The 15242-nt window shown below is 45.1% G+C and overlaps 2 protein-coding genes across 2 annotated transcripts in view; one reads left to right on the forward strand and one right to left on the reverse strand.

Moving 5' to 3' along the window:
• Positions 1-879: 879 nt before the first annotated feature.
• Positions 880-6040, reverse strand: LOC119728308. Its single transcript, XM_038200498.1, has 2 exons — positions 5019-6040; positions 880-2168 (listed from the first exon to the last, which is right to left on the reverse strand). The coding sequence occupies exons 1-2, from the start codon at positions 5445-5447 to the stop codon at positions 1665-1667; spliced, it is 933 nt and encodes a 310-aa protein (XP_038056426.1). The 5' UTR covers positions 5448-6040; the 3' UTR covers positions 880-1664.
• The window catches only part of LOC119727934 (retinal-specific phospholipid-transporting ATPase ABCA4-like), a 41031-nt gene continuing 31729 nt past the window's right edge, over positions 5941-15242 (forward strand). Inside the window, exons 1-7 of the mRNA XM_038200014.1 lie at positions 5941-6066; positions 6864-6936; positions 7916-8133; positions 8855-9086; positions 10341-10634; positions 13279-13448; positions 14359-14594. Coding sequence (XP_038055942.1) covers positions 5941-6066; positions 6864-6936; positions 7916-8133; positions 8855-9086; positions 10341-10634; positions 13279-13448; positions 14359-14594 — 1349 coding nt within the window. The remainder of the gene's footprint in view (positions 6067-6863; positions 6937-7915; positions 8134-8854; positions 9087-10340; positions 10635-13278; positions 13449-14358; positions 14595-15242) is intronic.

Below are 15242 nucleotides of genomic sequence, written 5' to 3' on the forward strand. Positions count from 1 at the left end.
CTTGAGCAAAAGCACACTTCTTTCTCTCCGGAATCCAAAAGGATAAGGACTTTGAGCATATCCCAAGACCCAGGTGGACCATTGTGGACACCGGCTCAAGCTGACTTTTCTTGAGATTGATGAAATACCCCAATTTCGACTGCATATAGCATACCACGTATAAAGCTCTCGCAGCCCTGATGTAGGCGTCATCTGCGATAAACCCGCTGGAGCCCTGCAAAGAAAATATATATACAGCACTTAACATCTGGGCTGTCCCTCTCCTCCGGCTTCTCCAATGAAGCGGTCATCGATCCAAATTTCTGTATGAATTCCCCGATTTTTCAACCATGTTGACAAACAGAACCCAATGGTGGAGTATACATAAGCGCTATTCTTGAATCCGAAAGGAAGAGTTGTGTCAACAAAATAAAATCCAGCCCACTCGAAACCACAAAAGGTCTTTGACCTTTCAGATAGCAGAACCTGCTTATAACCTTGTGCATCGTCGGTACCGGAGAATCTACCTCCCTTATTGACTGACTTCACAATCTCCCCCAGAGGCACCAAATTGAATGGCGTGTCCTTACACCAGAGGTTGGGACCTTTCATTGATAGGACTAGTCTTGGCTTGTTTGGTTCGATAGAGAGAGCGTTGATGCACCTAGGCGGGTCGACTTCATCCACCTTGCCCAACAATTCCACGGAACCTTCTATAATGCGCTTCGCTATCGTTTCATTGATAAATGGTACGAAACGTTCGCAAATAGGCGCGTTTGGAAAATACATGGCTGGAGGGACACTGGAGTTGAATTCCCTTCCTCTATAGCTACCCTGGAAAGGTTGAAAGAACTCATAGAGGTCCAATTTCTCACGGAGCCATCTCCGAAGTTGCGGGCCGTTGGCCGGGCATTCTTTCAATACATCTTCCCATAACTCTGGTTGATCATGCAGACCTCCCGCTACAAACATATTTGGGTCACGGAAGCGGAGCGCATCAAAGTTTGGCACACTTTCTCCGGATAAAACATCTGCCGGACTCGGGGCGGATCCATCTGGAAATGAGGCAGCCTTTCCCGCTATGTCCACCCAAGAGCAAACACCCCTCTCGCGCCTGTTTGTCTGAGCGCCTTCAGGATCAAAGAGATGCGCCGACGAACGCTCCCACTTATGCTTCCCGAGAATCTGCAGATACCTCTTGTATTCCTAAATTGAATCATAAAGAGCACTAGGCCTAAACTCGGGCACTGGGGTTATACAATCATTGTAACATTTTCAAGCCGACCATACAGTCGTTTCATAATTTATTTCTTGCAAGTATAGATACAATGTCAAACATGGTAAACTCGATACATCAAATATCGCAACACTTTCCCTACTGGGAAAAGTACCATCTGAAACCCTCTGAAACCCCGTTTCCTGCATTCAGCTCTTGCATCAACTTATCCCCCATTGAGGCCCTTGCATACGCCCACGCATACGCCCATTATAACATGCAAATGCCGTCCCTGAGCCGACAGCTACCTAACAAGTACTTATTAAAACATAATTCCGTAAATAACATCATATCACTGCTACAAACTTAAATGCTCAAAATGAAGAAGTATATTAAGATTACTCGACTACATCCCACCACCAAAGTCTCTTTGACCGTGAAATGAGTCGCCAGCATGTCAAACATGCCTCTAAACTATTTCTTTGCAGTCCCGTGCATAGTGGCCCTTCCTGCGGCATCTGAAGCACACGTCTCTCTCCCTAGGCCCTCGTGAAAATTGGCCCTGACGAGGCTGACGAAGATCTCCCCTGAAGCGCAGCGGTTGTCTAGCGGGCCTATTCAAGAAACCTTGACTGGCTGATGATTGAGCTTTTAACTCAGATGGGGGCGCGCTGAGGCCCAGGTGCTTTCTGGAAAAGCGCAGCCGCTTATCGGAGTCTTCTCCTGTAATGGACTTGTATATATACATTGCTATGCCCGGTGTCTTGGCCTGAACGTGCTTTGTACAATCTGACAACAGATTGACGTACAACTGCTGTTCCTTCATATCTTCTGTTGACAAAGGTGCAAACTCGTCGACATAGCTTCTGAGCAGAGACATCACATACGCTACGTTTCGATCGTAGCCCGTCTCCAAACATGCTTTAAGCAACTCGAGCCGCCTAGGCTTGTGCACCTCAAGCGCAGACTTGGCCTGCATTGATTGTTAAAACATAAAACCAAGCTGCATTTAGTTGATCACTATATAAAGGGGACGCATTGTAAGCATGGACATCCTCTCAACTCTTTTGTATCGAGTTGACACAGACTTTGTACTCAACACGCCCTAGTGCCCGTTATGACATCCCAACATCATGTGCCAGGATGCCATGGGGCCGCTAACGAGATCGTTTACCTCCAACTCAAACATGGAGAACGCATCCACATTATTGTAAAATGGCTCAACTATAGGAGCCAATGGCTCCAGCCAAATTACACCTCTTGTGTCCATACAATAACAAATCTGACAGATTTCCACCCCCATGCGGTTTGCATGGTGGGAAACTGCATTTAGGAAGACCTACTTCCATGCACCCTCGATTTTTTTTTTTTTTTTTTTTAGGGGGGGGGGTGGGTGGCACCCCTTCCTTTAAACGAGGACAAATAAAGAATGGGCAAAACCCTGCAATGGGACCTGAGGAACAAATGGACACAAGCCAAAAGAAAATTGGAGTGGCGGGGCACCATCCCCGCCCTTCCAAAATTTTAGGTAATTAAGGCACAAATAAGGGCGTCGTGCACGCAACCCGCACAACAAAATACCAGAACCAGAACCGGCAAGAACCCCATTTTTTTTTTTTTTTTTTTTTTTTTTTTTTTTAGACAGAAAAAAAAAAAACCATCTTCTCCTGAAAAATCATTTTGCCTAAAGCACTTCCTTTCACGGAGGTATAATCTGTTATGATGCACCTCCCCCACATAAACGTCTTAGCTCAGGACATTTTTTACTTTGTTAAAGTACAATCTCATGGTACATACATTTTGTAAAACGCACTTCTACTTAATATCATACCGGGGCCTTTCCCCTCCAAGGCTTCAACCACATTCCCAAAAGGACAATCCCCTCCGTAAATTCAAAGGCTGCCCGCTCGTCCAAAAGTAATGCATGATCATGTATGGGACCCACCCATTCAGGCAAATAGAATCGCGCGTACCAGCATTTTGCTGCATAAGTGGCGCATGCAGTTCATTTCTCTAAGGGGTACCCACCCTTACCACGACAATTTGGCCTGGGATACATTAAACACATCAAAATACAATAAATGCAAATACAAGACGCTGGGGTTCATAGTACTACATGTACCCCTTTTGAAGCGAATACAATCATTTTGATATTGGGTATCTCTCACAATAAAATGCTGCGGGTCACTCTCCCACGGGGCACTTCCCCTTCATACGCAAATGCAGCTTGGCACGCACGGGGTTTTTCCCCGGAAATCAAATATGCAATTTCGCACGGGGCACTCCCCTCCATTGTTATGAAATGCAATCCCGCATGGGGGAAGTCTCCTTCATATTATGTGAAACATAATGGCACGGGGTTTTCCTATAAAATCCAAATTCACTCTCGCACTACCCCCTTATATGCAAATACAGCCTGGCGCGGGGTTTTTCCCCTGAAATCAACATGCAAATTCGCCCGGCCCGGGGCACTAAATACAATCTCGTAAGGCACGGGGCATACCCCTTCACATACAAAAAACCGCTTAGCATTGGGGTTTTCCCCTGAAATCAAACTGCCATCTCGCACGGGGCACTTCCCCTTCATATACAAAAACAGCTTTTCACGGGGGTTTTCCCCTGAAATCAAACTGCCATCTCGCACGGGGCACTTCCCCTTCATATACAAAAACAGCTTTTCACGGGGGTTTTCCCCTGAAATCAAACTGCCATCTCGCACGGGGCACTTCCCCCTGCATAGGCCTATATACAAACAGCTTAGCACGAGGAGTTTCCCCTGAAATCAAATGCAATCTCACACGGGGCCTACCCCTAACATACAAAAACAGCTTAGCACGGGGTTTTTTCCCCCTGAAATCAGAATGCAATCTCGCAGGGGCCCTTCTCCTTCATATGCAAAACAGCTTTGCACGGGGGTTATTCCCCTGAAATCAAACTGCAATCTCGCACGGGGCATTTCCCCTGCATACATGTATATACAAACACAACTTAGCACGGGGAGTTTCCCCTGAAATCAAATGTAATCTTGCACGGGGCCCTACCCCTTCATATTCAAAATCAGCTTCGCACGGGGGTTTTCCCTGAAATCAAATGCAATCTCACCCGGGGCAATTTTCCCATAATGCCTGTACTATGTAAGTATAAATCTGCAAAGGGGTTTCCCCCTAAAATCAAAGTACAACCTCGCGCCGGGGCACTTTCCCTACCTGTACCCACATACAATTTGGCACGGGGCGCTTCCCCTGAAATCAACATACAATGTCACGCCGGGGCACTTCCCCTGCCTAGCTGTTATGCCGACAAAGTTCGGCACGGGGCGCTTCCCCTGAAATCAACATACAAACTCATCACGCCGGGGCACTTCCCCTGCCTAACTATTATGCCGATAAAGTTCGGCACGGGGCGCTTCCCCTGAAATCAACATACAATCTCGCGCCGGGGCACTTCCCCTGCCTATGCCGATAAAGTTGGCACAGAGTGCTCCCGCTGAAATCTTTGTCGAGGGCAAACTCCTTTATCAAAATGAAATTTGCCAAGGAAACGGCTCCCCCTTTTTAATTTTTTTTTTTTTTTTTTTTTTTTTTTTTGCCGCCTCCCACTTACGACAAATTTCGATCTCTAGCCGGGCGCACTCTGCCTGAAAATGCAATAAACGCAGGGCACTCCCCTGCCTGATGAAACCGGACAATCTCGCCCTCCTGCGTGCTTGGTATATTTTAGTCAGGGCACTTCCCAAATGGCAAAGAGAAAATACAGCATGTAGGGTATGAAATATTGTTACAAAATGATGAATATTCCCCACTAACATTTCCATGAGACATACCTGAGAGGACGTCGAACCGGATCCCTGGTTGGCAGCCGCTGCAACCTGACTCGGCCCTGCCTCCACGGTGGAAATACCACTCGGACCCGCTTTGTCCTTCCCGTCGTCAGAGGATGCGCTGGGCTGCACCCGACGTTTCTTGGGGGCGGGGCCGCTGAGAGGCCCGGCTTCCACCCGGTCAAAGAGCTTCTCCACGTTACGCTTCTGCCCTCCGTTAGGGGCCAGGGCAAGGATGTGGTCTCGCCACTCGGGGGACAAATCCTGGAATTGTTCTGGGTCATCCCAACCGTCTGCGATGAGAGCCTCGAAGTACTTCTTCGAGATCTTAAATGTGGCACACAGCCCGCGGAAAAGAGGGCCGGCACCCTCATTGGCGATTTCCGCATAAGCTCCTGCGTTCTCCTCGACTTGATCGAACATATTCTCCATTATCGCAAAGATAGGACGTTAAAACCGTTCAAAATTTAGGTTATAGGAAAGCCCGGGGAACGCAATCGAATTTAAACTACAAGCTAGAGCACACCCTGATACGCAAAGCCATGAAGTGCTGAGCACTGATGCATAAAGTTCTTCTCGGCTTAACACAAAGCCCCACCTCGAGTATCCCAACGAATTCCATGGATTCGTCACGCATAAATACTCGGATTTGCATAACACTACCCTAGCACAATGCCAGCAAAGCGGAACCTGACTTTGCCCAGAAATCTTTGCGACAAACACAAAGAGCATTCCTAAAACGGGTATACGGGCCTCAACGGAAGCGAGACCCCACCTAATGCAATCCCAAACCTTCGTTATATTTCCAATGCAAAACAAAACCTTACAACGTGGAGAGCTAACCTCTCTCATCCTCTACCGTATATCAAACCTGCTATGAGCATTTTCCACTTCTCATATTAATCTTCGGATATTCCCCAACCCGATGGTACCGGGTTTAAAGGTCTTGAGCCTCGAGCAAAACACGTCCAGCTGCGAGCCGCCAGAATCGCGACTGACATTGAGTCAGTCGCCCTCTACGTTCACAGCGGTGCAAATAGCATATTGCAGGGTTAGCATGGACTTCTGGCTTTAAGCATACAACTCGCAACAAAGGATTCTGTGCTTACAGGATTACCACAGAATATTTTTGCAAGCACTATTAGCACAGAGTGGTGATCATAAGCACAGAATTCTATGATTAACAAAGCCATGAAATTGGGCCCTGATCAGTTATACTGTCATCATGGAAATTTCGGGTTACAAAGATATTTAATGACCAAAATTCAAAGCGGTTTCATCAAGAAAGCCTAGGGTTAGATTAAATCTGCAGCACTAGGTTTTGGGCCCAAGTATGGGAAGCAATGAAGATTGGCGCGTGTGGCGCGCACTGCGCAATGTGGGGCAGAGCGCAGCTGTGCCGGTGTAGTGTGAATTTAGGAATATGAAATACTGACTCATTGGTAGTATTGGGCATGCCTAAGAGAGGATTGTGAACGTTCAACCAATAAAAGGGTAAAAGGGACCAGCTTTTATAGGAGTCCAAATTTCATGTGACTCTGGAAAAGTGTTAAAGACCAGCCAGCCGGTGTTTTATCAACCGTTTAAGACCAGCCATGTTGAGGGCTCTCGACCAATAGGAATGGGTAAACTGTCTTAGTTATTTATGAATTTAGAATAAAATGTGTATTGTGATAAACATTCTGATCTACAAATAAACTACAAATTTGTAAAATATCCGGCTAACACATCTCGGACACCTTCTTTTAGTTGAAATACCTAATCTGCAGAGGTCATTGATCCGCAGGTTTCCTTTTGAAATGGATATGCAATATTTCAAGGATTATTTTTTAATATTTTCATCAGCAGATGAAAGTCGCCCTTGAGCCAGACGATGATGAGTTGCTCCCCAAGAAATCCAAGCCCCCAATTGACATTGCAGGTATAAAAGACAATACACCAAGCCAAATCAGTCCTTAAGACATTAAAAAATGTAAGATTATTATGTGAAAGTGCATGTAGAAAGTGCTCCTTTGACCTGTCCACTACTGCACTGGCACTCTACCAACTCAGCTGCCTTGTACTGTTCTGGTGGTCTGCCCACCTGTGTTGCCAGACCATTTTAACAAAAGTGGCTTGCTGGCTTGATAACACATTTTGCTGGCAGATCATGCCTTCACGCTATTTAAATAAGACTTACGGGTTTGCATGGTGGACATGATCAATGAATGGGAGGTTTGCAGTGACACCATGTGAATAATATCCCTTAGTGATGTAATATTTTAGGCTTTGCATGGTGGAGTATCAGTATTGTTTCAGTTTGCGGTAACACCATGTGGTAAGAGTTCTGATAAGAACGTGTCCTGCTTATTATCAACTTTCGCTAAGTATTTTTTGTCTCCCGACGATGACTAGAGTAGGCTAGTTGAAACGTTGAAACCAAAGACAAGTTCTTTTAAAACTTATAGCAGGACTGTTCTTATCAGAACTAAAACTACTTAGCGAAAGTTGGTAATAAGCAGGACAAGTTCTAATCAGAACTAAATATCTACTGAGTGATAGTAGTTATTACCACATGTTGTTACCGCAAACCGAAACGATATCTCTTAGTGAGTTGTGTGGTTCTGAGAAGAACCAGTTGGTTTAACTCGACGTTTCAAACAGTATGCTCTGCTCGTCATCAGGAGACAGTCTCCTGATGACGAGCAGAGCAGACTATTCAAAACATCGAGTTAAACCAACTGGTTCTTCTCAGAACAACACAACTCACTAAGGGATATCATTCAGATGGTGTTATCACAAACCTCCCATTCATTCACACTATTTGTTGTGACACAAATTTTTATCTGAAAGTCATTTGCTGACTTAATGTAAAGGAACCCCACTGAGAACTTGTGACCTATTATTTCTTTTCCTACCAGACTGCGGCTCTTGTCAGGAGGGAACTGTGACCAGCTTCATCCAGAGCTACCTCCCCTCAGCGACCCTCTGTGAGAACCTGGGCACCGAGCTGTCCTACATGCTCCCCTCGGCAGCCACCCAGGAAGGCTCCCTGGAGTTCCTCTTCAAGGAACTGGAGACGTTTAAAGATCAGCTCTACATCACCAACTTTGGCATCTCGGACACCTCCTTGGAAGAGGTTGGTTGAATTTTTGTCGACGTGACAGAGATCCTGTTTTTTGCTTTGAATGCAGATTAAGATATTATAACTCTGGTGGAGTTTTGTAAATTTAGTTAGAAAATGGATTATTTTACTGACTATCCTGATCAGGGGGAGTCAGGTTGGCGTAGCGATACTTTCCTCGCCTTCCACCGCTGTGACCCGGGTTCGAATCCCGGCCGGGCCAATATGTTGATTGGGTTTTCAGTCCCTCCCTGATTCCATGGGTTTCCCCAGAATATTCTTCTGGGCTTTTCCTCCCACCTCTAAAACTGTAATTTCTTCTCATTCACTTCTCTCTACAGATTTCTTCAGGCTTTCGAGCTAATTACAGTGCCTATAGCCTATTTTGGGGAAGCCTTGGTTTCAGTACCAGAATTAATAAATAAAAATAAATAAATAAATAAATCATTCGGATGCCTGTCTCTACCAAACCTATCAAGAATTTCATGGCGTTGTTTTTTAAGTAAATGAAATGCAAGAAAGTCAGACAAAGTTGTTTTTCTGATTTGAAATTGCACACAAACAGCCATCATAAAAGCAGTACTTATCCTCATCCAAGATGTTCAAAATACCTGTGATTTGACTTGTGATAGACTTGTGATTTGACTTGTAACTGATTCAAATGCTGCTCTAGCAGGTGGTACCTCAAACTTCTCTGTTAGCTTCTTGGGTTGACACACTGTCCCATTGCCCACAGGTATTCCTGTCAGTCACCGATGACGTAGGAGTCTTTAACCAAGGCGAAACCAGCCAGGGAACGGACAACGGAGCCCTGCCTCGCCCATTCATGGGGCGGGGCAGCCTGAAGAGGCGGAGCTACCAACTCCCAGCCCAGAGCTCCAGCATCAAGGAACGACGCAGGCGCAGTATGAAAGTGCGGCACAAGAGCATGTCGTCTGCTAACGGACAGGCACTTGTGAGCGACGATGGTAAGATTTCTTGAAGCCACACGTTTAGAATGAGTAATCTGGGGGATTTGAATAATTATCAAGTTAGTTACGGATGTTCCACCTGAAACCAGCCTGCCAGTTAAGCACAGTTTTATCGCAAAACCATCCTGGAGGTTTCAAGAAAAGTCCCCTTACTACAGCCATAGAAGTGGCAAGAAAGCCAATATTGAACAAGTCTAATTTTTGTATAAAAAGTGAGTGCCTAAAAAAGTGACAAATTCAAAGGGTATAAAGTTGACCGACCAAACGTTTGCATTGAGTATATACATGTGCACATGTTGTTCTAAAATTCAAAGGTCATGAAGTTGACCAACCAAATGTGATGCGATCAAGCTAAATGAGTCGTTTGTCGGGAACTTTCATTTGGAGATTCAGGGGCCAAATTAGGGCCACTTCATCACATCACTTCATCACATCTCTTGGTGTTCTGACTTTCATAATTTTGAACTAAAGATGGTACCAGCATAGGATTTTCACAGCAGTTATGCTGAGATTGTGCTCTTTTTAGATCTTAAAGAAAAAAAATGACCAGGCTTGACAAACAACTCATTTAGCTTGATCGCATCACAAATGTTTGCACTGACACATGTTCTTAAAGTTTAACTGTTCTCAAATGCCTAAAATGGACAGTTTGAGCAGTATTGGTGGAAAACTTACAGAAGTGTCAATGACTTGAAAGTAATGTAAACATTTTAAAATCCATTTGAAGGTAGTTATTCGATCTGTTATCGATGTTGTTGGTTAATCTCGGGAAACAAACTAAAAATGGCACTTTGGTACATGGGTATAGGTAAGGCAAGTACTTGGGGAGGGCCCAGGGGCTTGAATGCCCCTCCCCCCTCCATCCCACTCCCCCCCCCCCCCTTCCCCATCCCCCGAAGAAAAAAAATCGCCAGTAAGTTAACTTTTTATTTTTTGAAACTTGCTTAGCCTCATGATGTACAAAACTGCCAGTATGATGACTTCTGTTAAAACCAACGTCCATTGGTAGAATAAGCATGTTGCTAGCACCCTTAGCACAACACAGTACATATTGCGCTTGTTGAGATTAAAAATTCCAATTAAGTGGTTGACCAACCCCCCCCCCCCCACCCCACCCCACCCCCCCCCCCAAGTCTCATAAGGGAACGGGCATTGAGGTTCACAATGCAACTTGCTAAGAATCATGGACCACCTAGTTGGGGTAGGTCAACTTTTAAAACTACATTGTTGTATACTCTGTTTTGATATTAGAAGTGGACATGGAGCATCAAGCAGCTCAGGAACCTGCAGCCGACGCACAGAGCCTCCACAGCATCAACCTGGAGGAAGCCGAGAATCCTGAGGATACCGACAGCCCTAGCGAGGAGGCAAGCCAAGGAGGTAACCGTCGGCAGAGGAGCTACAAGTCCGGCAGCCAGAAGCTGAATCGGCAGTCCAGCCGGCAAACCAGCCGGCCCAAGATGCATCGGCAGATCAGCAGGCATATGAGCCGTAAGCTGAATCGCCAGGCCAGCCGCCAGGCTATGGAGACACAAAAGAAAGACGGTGAGGCTAGAAACTTCTTACATTAAGTACGAACAAGACATTCTGTCCATAGGTGGTGGAATGGGGAGTACAGGAAAAAGTTAAGTCTTTCATGGGCCAATGTGGCCCATCAGGCTGATGTTATCTCCGGTTTCCTTGGCATGAAACGACTGAGAGTTATTTCTATTCCCCCTGGATGGGATACCAGTTCATCGCTGGTTACTCCCCGGCTTATGCCGGTACCCATTTAGACTCCTGGGTGGAGAGAGGCAAGTAGGGGTGAAGTGGCTTGCCCAAGGACGTAGCATATGGTCAGCAGCTGGATTTGAACCCCTGACCCTTTGATCATGAGTCACGAACCCTAACCACTAGGCCACACCCCATCCAACTTCTTGTATAAAAGACAGGCCAGACAATTGTCCATCATTGGTAGTGGAAGTTGGGGGCAGCAAGGGAGGCTTTTCTTCCCCCATACCCACACTTTTTGCAAATTTATCTTATCCTTTGCACTTCCATTTTTGGATATCCACCACAGAAAGTATGCACTGTACTGCTCCGCGTTCAGAAATGTTCACTGCAACTGCATCTGTCCTCCAATGTACCATCTCCAAAAGTGTTTATTTGGTATCACAACAATGCTCACTTATTTGTTGAGTATTTTTCATCGTCATTTCCATTATTGACATCCATGCTTTTATTTACAGTTGTGGATTGCTGTGTGTTGGGATGTTGGTGGAATTTTTGGCGTCCAAGGCGAAACTGAGGGTGGCTAGTTCCTTTAATTTGGGGCGTTTTAAACCCTCATGTCCCACTTCACAGCATTCAGATATTGTTATACTGTGTCACGCCTCCAACTATAAAAGTCAGATAGAGAAAAGTTGTGACATAATTAGGCTATAGTTACTGCTTCACACGAACGCAAATGCGAAGCGACTTTGACATCATGAAATCCTCGCTACAAAATTCACCAGAGTTGAAATGTGTTCAACTGTTGCAAATTCGCTGCGTGAAAACTTGATTTGATCTAAAAAAAGAAATCACAGTCGCGTTTGCTTTTGTGCTGTGTATGAACCAGTCTTGTATCTGCAATAGGTGAAACATGTCACCACAATGTAACCTTGGATTTCCGTGGAGTTTGATGTCTGATATGAAATGCTCTGCTGCAGACATGCAAAGCATGCCGTACACATGTGCAGTGTATGCTATGCCAGACGCTGTGCCATTGTGTTTCAAAAGTTATGCTAGGCGGTATTTGAGTTATGTAAATTATGACACAATCATTTGTATAAACTTGACATGTGACCACTCTAGACCAATGAGATTAGACTATCCAAGAACCAATATGTAATAATTGCAGTCGTTTCCTCCCCTTTGATCAAGTGCAATCCTTTCATCCCTCGTAATTTGCAACGTCACCCAAAACGTACAGGGAGGGAGTCATCATTATTGAATCAGCAAGGAGAAGTTTGCACAAAACCGTGCTTGACAGTACTCAAGAGGCCTCGGTGTTCATTTTGTTTCCATAGTGCATTTCTGATCGTAATCATGCATTGCCATTGCAGGTATTGACTTCATCGTCCCGGCCATCATTGCACATTCATGCCCAGTCATTGTTCAGTCTGTCATTCCATGCAGCTCCCAGACAAGGTAGCATATTCCATTTCCATTCACGTTCAACTATTCATTTCATTTTGAAACCAATTTTTGATTTAAACAAAAAGATTTACTACGGCAGAATGCGAACCTTCAGCTACGACAACACAACATTATCACTTTATGTACTAGCTACCGTCTCTTGAATTGTGACTGTCATCCAAACTGTTGTGCTCTTGTCATAACCCAAATGTGGAATCCATGCCTAATGCACGAGTACAAAAAAAAATGATGCTCTGAGTGAACAAAGGGTTGGAATGCTCAGTTGGCTTAGCACCATGCAGTAGAGTATTGAAGACGTTGTTGGTTTTTTTTACTTCCACTTAATGTCAATTGTCTTTATTCAACTGACGGTTGATATAAATTTTGATCGCAGACTTTACTTTATTTATGTGATGAAACCAAGGATTCCTCAAAAGCTACTGCAGCTTCTAGGCCTTATATTAGAGAGACTAGTGGATATTTATTTGTATTATTATTATTACTAATTTTTAATGGTCATGAAACCAGGGATTCCTCAAGCCTGAAGAAACCGAAACAGAGAAAACAGTGAGAAGAAATTAAAGTTTTAGAAGTGGGAGGAAAACCTCAGAATAATATTCTTAGGGAAAACGCGTAGAATCAGGCAGGGAATGAAAACCCAATCCACATATTGGCCCAGGCGGGATTCGAACCCGGGTCACAGTGGTGGAAGGCAAGGAATGTACCGCTACACCAACCTGACTCTCCAGAGATAAAAAATTGATAGTGCAAGTTCACAATTGGGAGAAAAAACAATTAAATCGGGACTGAAAAGTCAATCAACATGTCAGCCCAGGCAGGATTCGAACCCACGTCGTAGAGGTGAAAGGGAAGGAAAGTACCACATTGCACACTCACAACAACTGTGTCAACATGCTATTCCCAAAATTCCACAGTCTTTTCGATCATTCAAAGTCAATCACAAGTATTGATCTGCAAGTGCATTTGTGGATAATAATGACATCTGATGTTGAATTTCGATCTCTTGCAGTATCGGTGGCTAACGTGCGCATGCCAGATGCCGAAAGCAATGAGCCGTGTGCCAGGAACCTGACCGGTCGCGAGGTTCACGGCATCAGCCTCATCTGCAGACAGTTCTGGGCGCTCATGGTCAAGAGATTCCATCACTTCAGACGCAGCAAGAAAGGCTTCTTTGCCCAGGTAAGTCGGAGCAGTGCCTGTTCAAATGTCTTTCTTGGACAGCATGTGTGTGTTCCATCTTTACTGTGCGTCAAGTTTGTTTGAAGATAAATTTGTTATCCCACTATGCTCGTGGAACACTAAAAATGTTTGACATTGGAGTTATGAATGTAGTTTCTCAAGTGTGCAGTGGGCGGGGTTTGATAAAAGACATCCATTTGGACCCGCCCACTGCGCACATGGGCAACTACACTTGGCCTTTCCATTGCCATACTGCATGTTCCAGAGTGCACACATCATATGCGCATGTTCACATATCGGATATTTGCGCATGAATTTCGGACATTTATAACGGCTGTGGTTATCAAAACATCATGCACGGCCTAGTGGATTGGTCTATTGGTCAGGTGGTATCCGACAAATTAACCATTTAGTCTTTATACCACCCCGATTCGCCCACGGTACCACCTGAAACCGCCTGACTCTCTATGGATCTTTATGGATCTATAAATACACACAATGTTATAATACTATAGGGGGCTAATCATCCTTACTCGCAGCTGAGAAGCTGGATTGCAAAGTAGGCGGCTACAACGTGGTCGAGCCGAAGGCATGCAAAGACGTCTCAGGCAGCTGCCATACGACCCATGTCTGACCACGGAGCACATCGAAAGTGTTGATTTTTGTGGAGGAAGGAAAACCGGAAAGCCCATAGAAAAAAACCTTGTGGCACAGGAGAGAATCAACTGACAACTCTGCTCACATATGGTCCGAGCCGGGAATCGAACCCGGTCCACAGTGGTGAGAGGCGAGTGCTTTACGCACTTAGCCACCCATGCCACCCAACGCAATGTTGCTGACGTGTTAAACAGTAATCCAAGACTGTGGCCTTTTCCATTCCTTATGCATCAATCTGTCTTTGTTCCTGCAGGTTATCCTCCCCGTAGTCTTTGTCTGTCTTGCCATGGTCTTCACCGTCGTGCTACCAGTGCCGACGGAGGGAGAGAAACTTCCCCTGGTCCCCTGGCTGACCGGTACCCCAAACTACATCTTCTACAGTAACGACGACCCCGACAGTGCTCTAGCGGCAGGAATGGAGGCAACCATAGCTGAGGACCAGCCCGGCATAGGCACCAGGTGTATGGCGGACAACCCGTTTGTGAACAGGTAAGTTGTGTAAATTTAGATCAATAATTTGGTCATCTTGTTGACTCCGTGCGTGTACATAATTGCCCTGTATGCATGGCTACTCGTGGGAGCCCAGACTTGTATCCGAGTCCCAAGTCATGTGGGTCGAGTCTGAGTCCAAGTCACGAGTCACTAATGTTGAGTCCGAGTCAGAGTCAAGAAAAAAATTTAACCAAAATAAAATCAAATAAAACAAAGGAAACAGAACAGTTATACACGTCAAGAGCGACATAATGATTTTGCAATAGTTGCAAAATTACAGAAGATTTATGGTACAATGTAATATCCAATTTATCATTTCAATGTTACTTTGCAGGCAAAAATCCTCAATAAAAAGGAGCATATTCATCACCTTTTCCAGTGGTGGATCTAGACAAGTCGGAATAGGTGGCGCTATGAGTAGCAGCGTATTTGCCGACAGACACATGATTTTGCCAATAGGACGAGGATTTTACACAAGAAGGATTAGGGGTGGGGGTTGGGGTGTGTCACACACACATACCCTAGGATTCTTGTTCCGTAGTTGTGGGGACATACACTCGTCGGTACGAGGTATTTGTGGGTACCAAAAATGGTGTGGGGACAGCAGAAAGTCCCCATAACTCGGTCCTAATTTGCCTAACAATA

This window comes from Patiria miniata, unplaced genomic scaffold (genome assembly GCF_015706575.1).
Source record: "Patiria miniata isolate m_02_andy unplaced genomic scaffold, ASM1570657v1 HiC_scaffold_20, whole genome shotgun sequence".
Lineage (NCBI taxonomy): Eukaryota > Metazoa > Echinodermata > Asteroidea > Valvatida > Asterinidae > Patiria > Patiria miniata.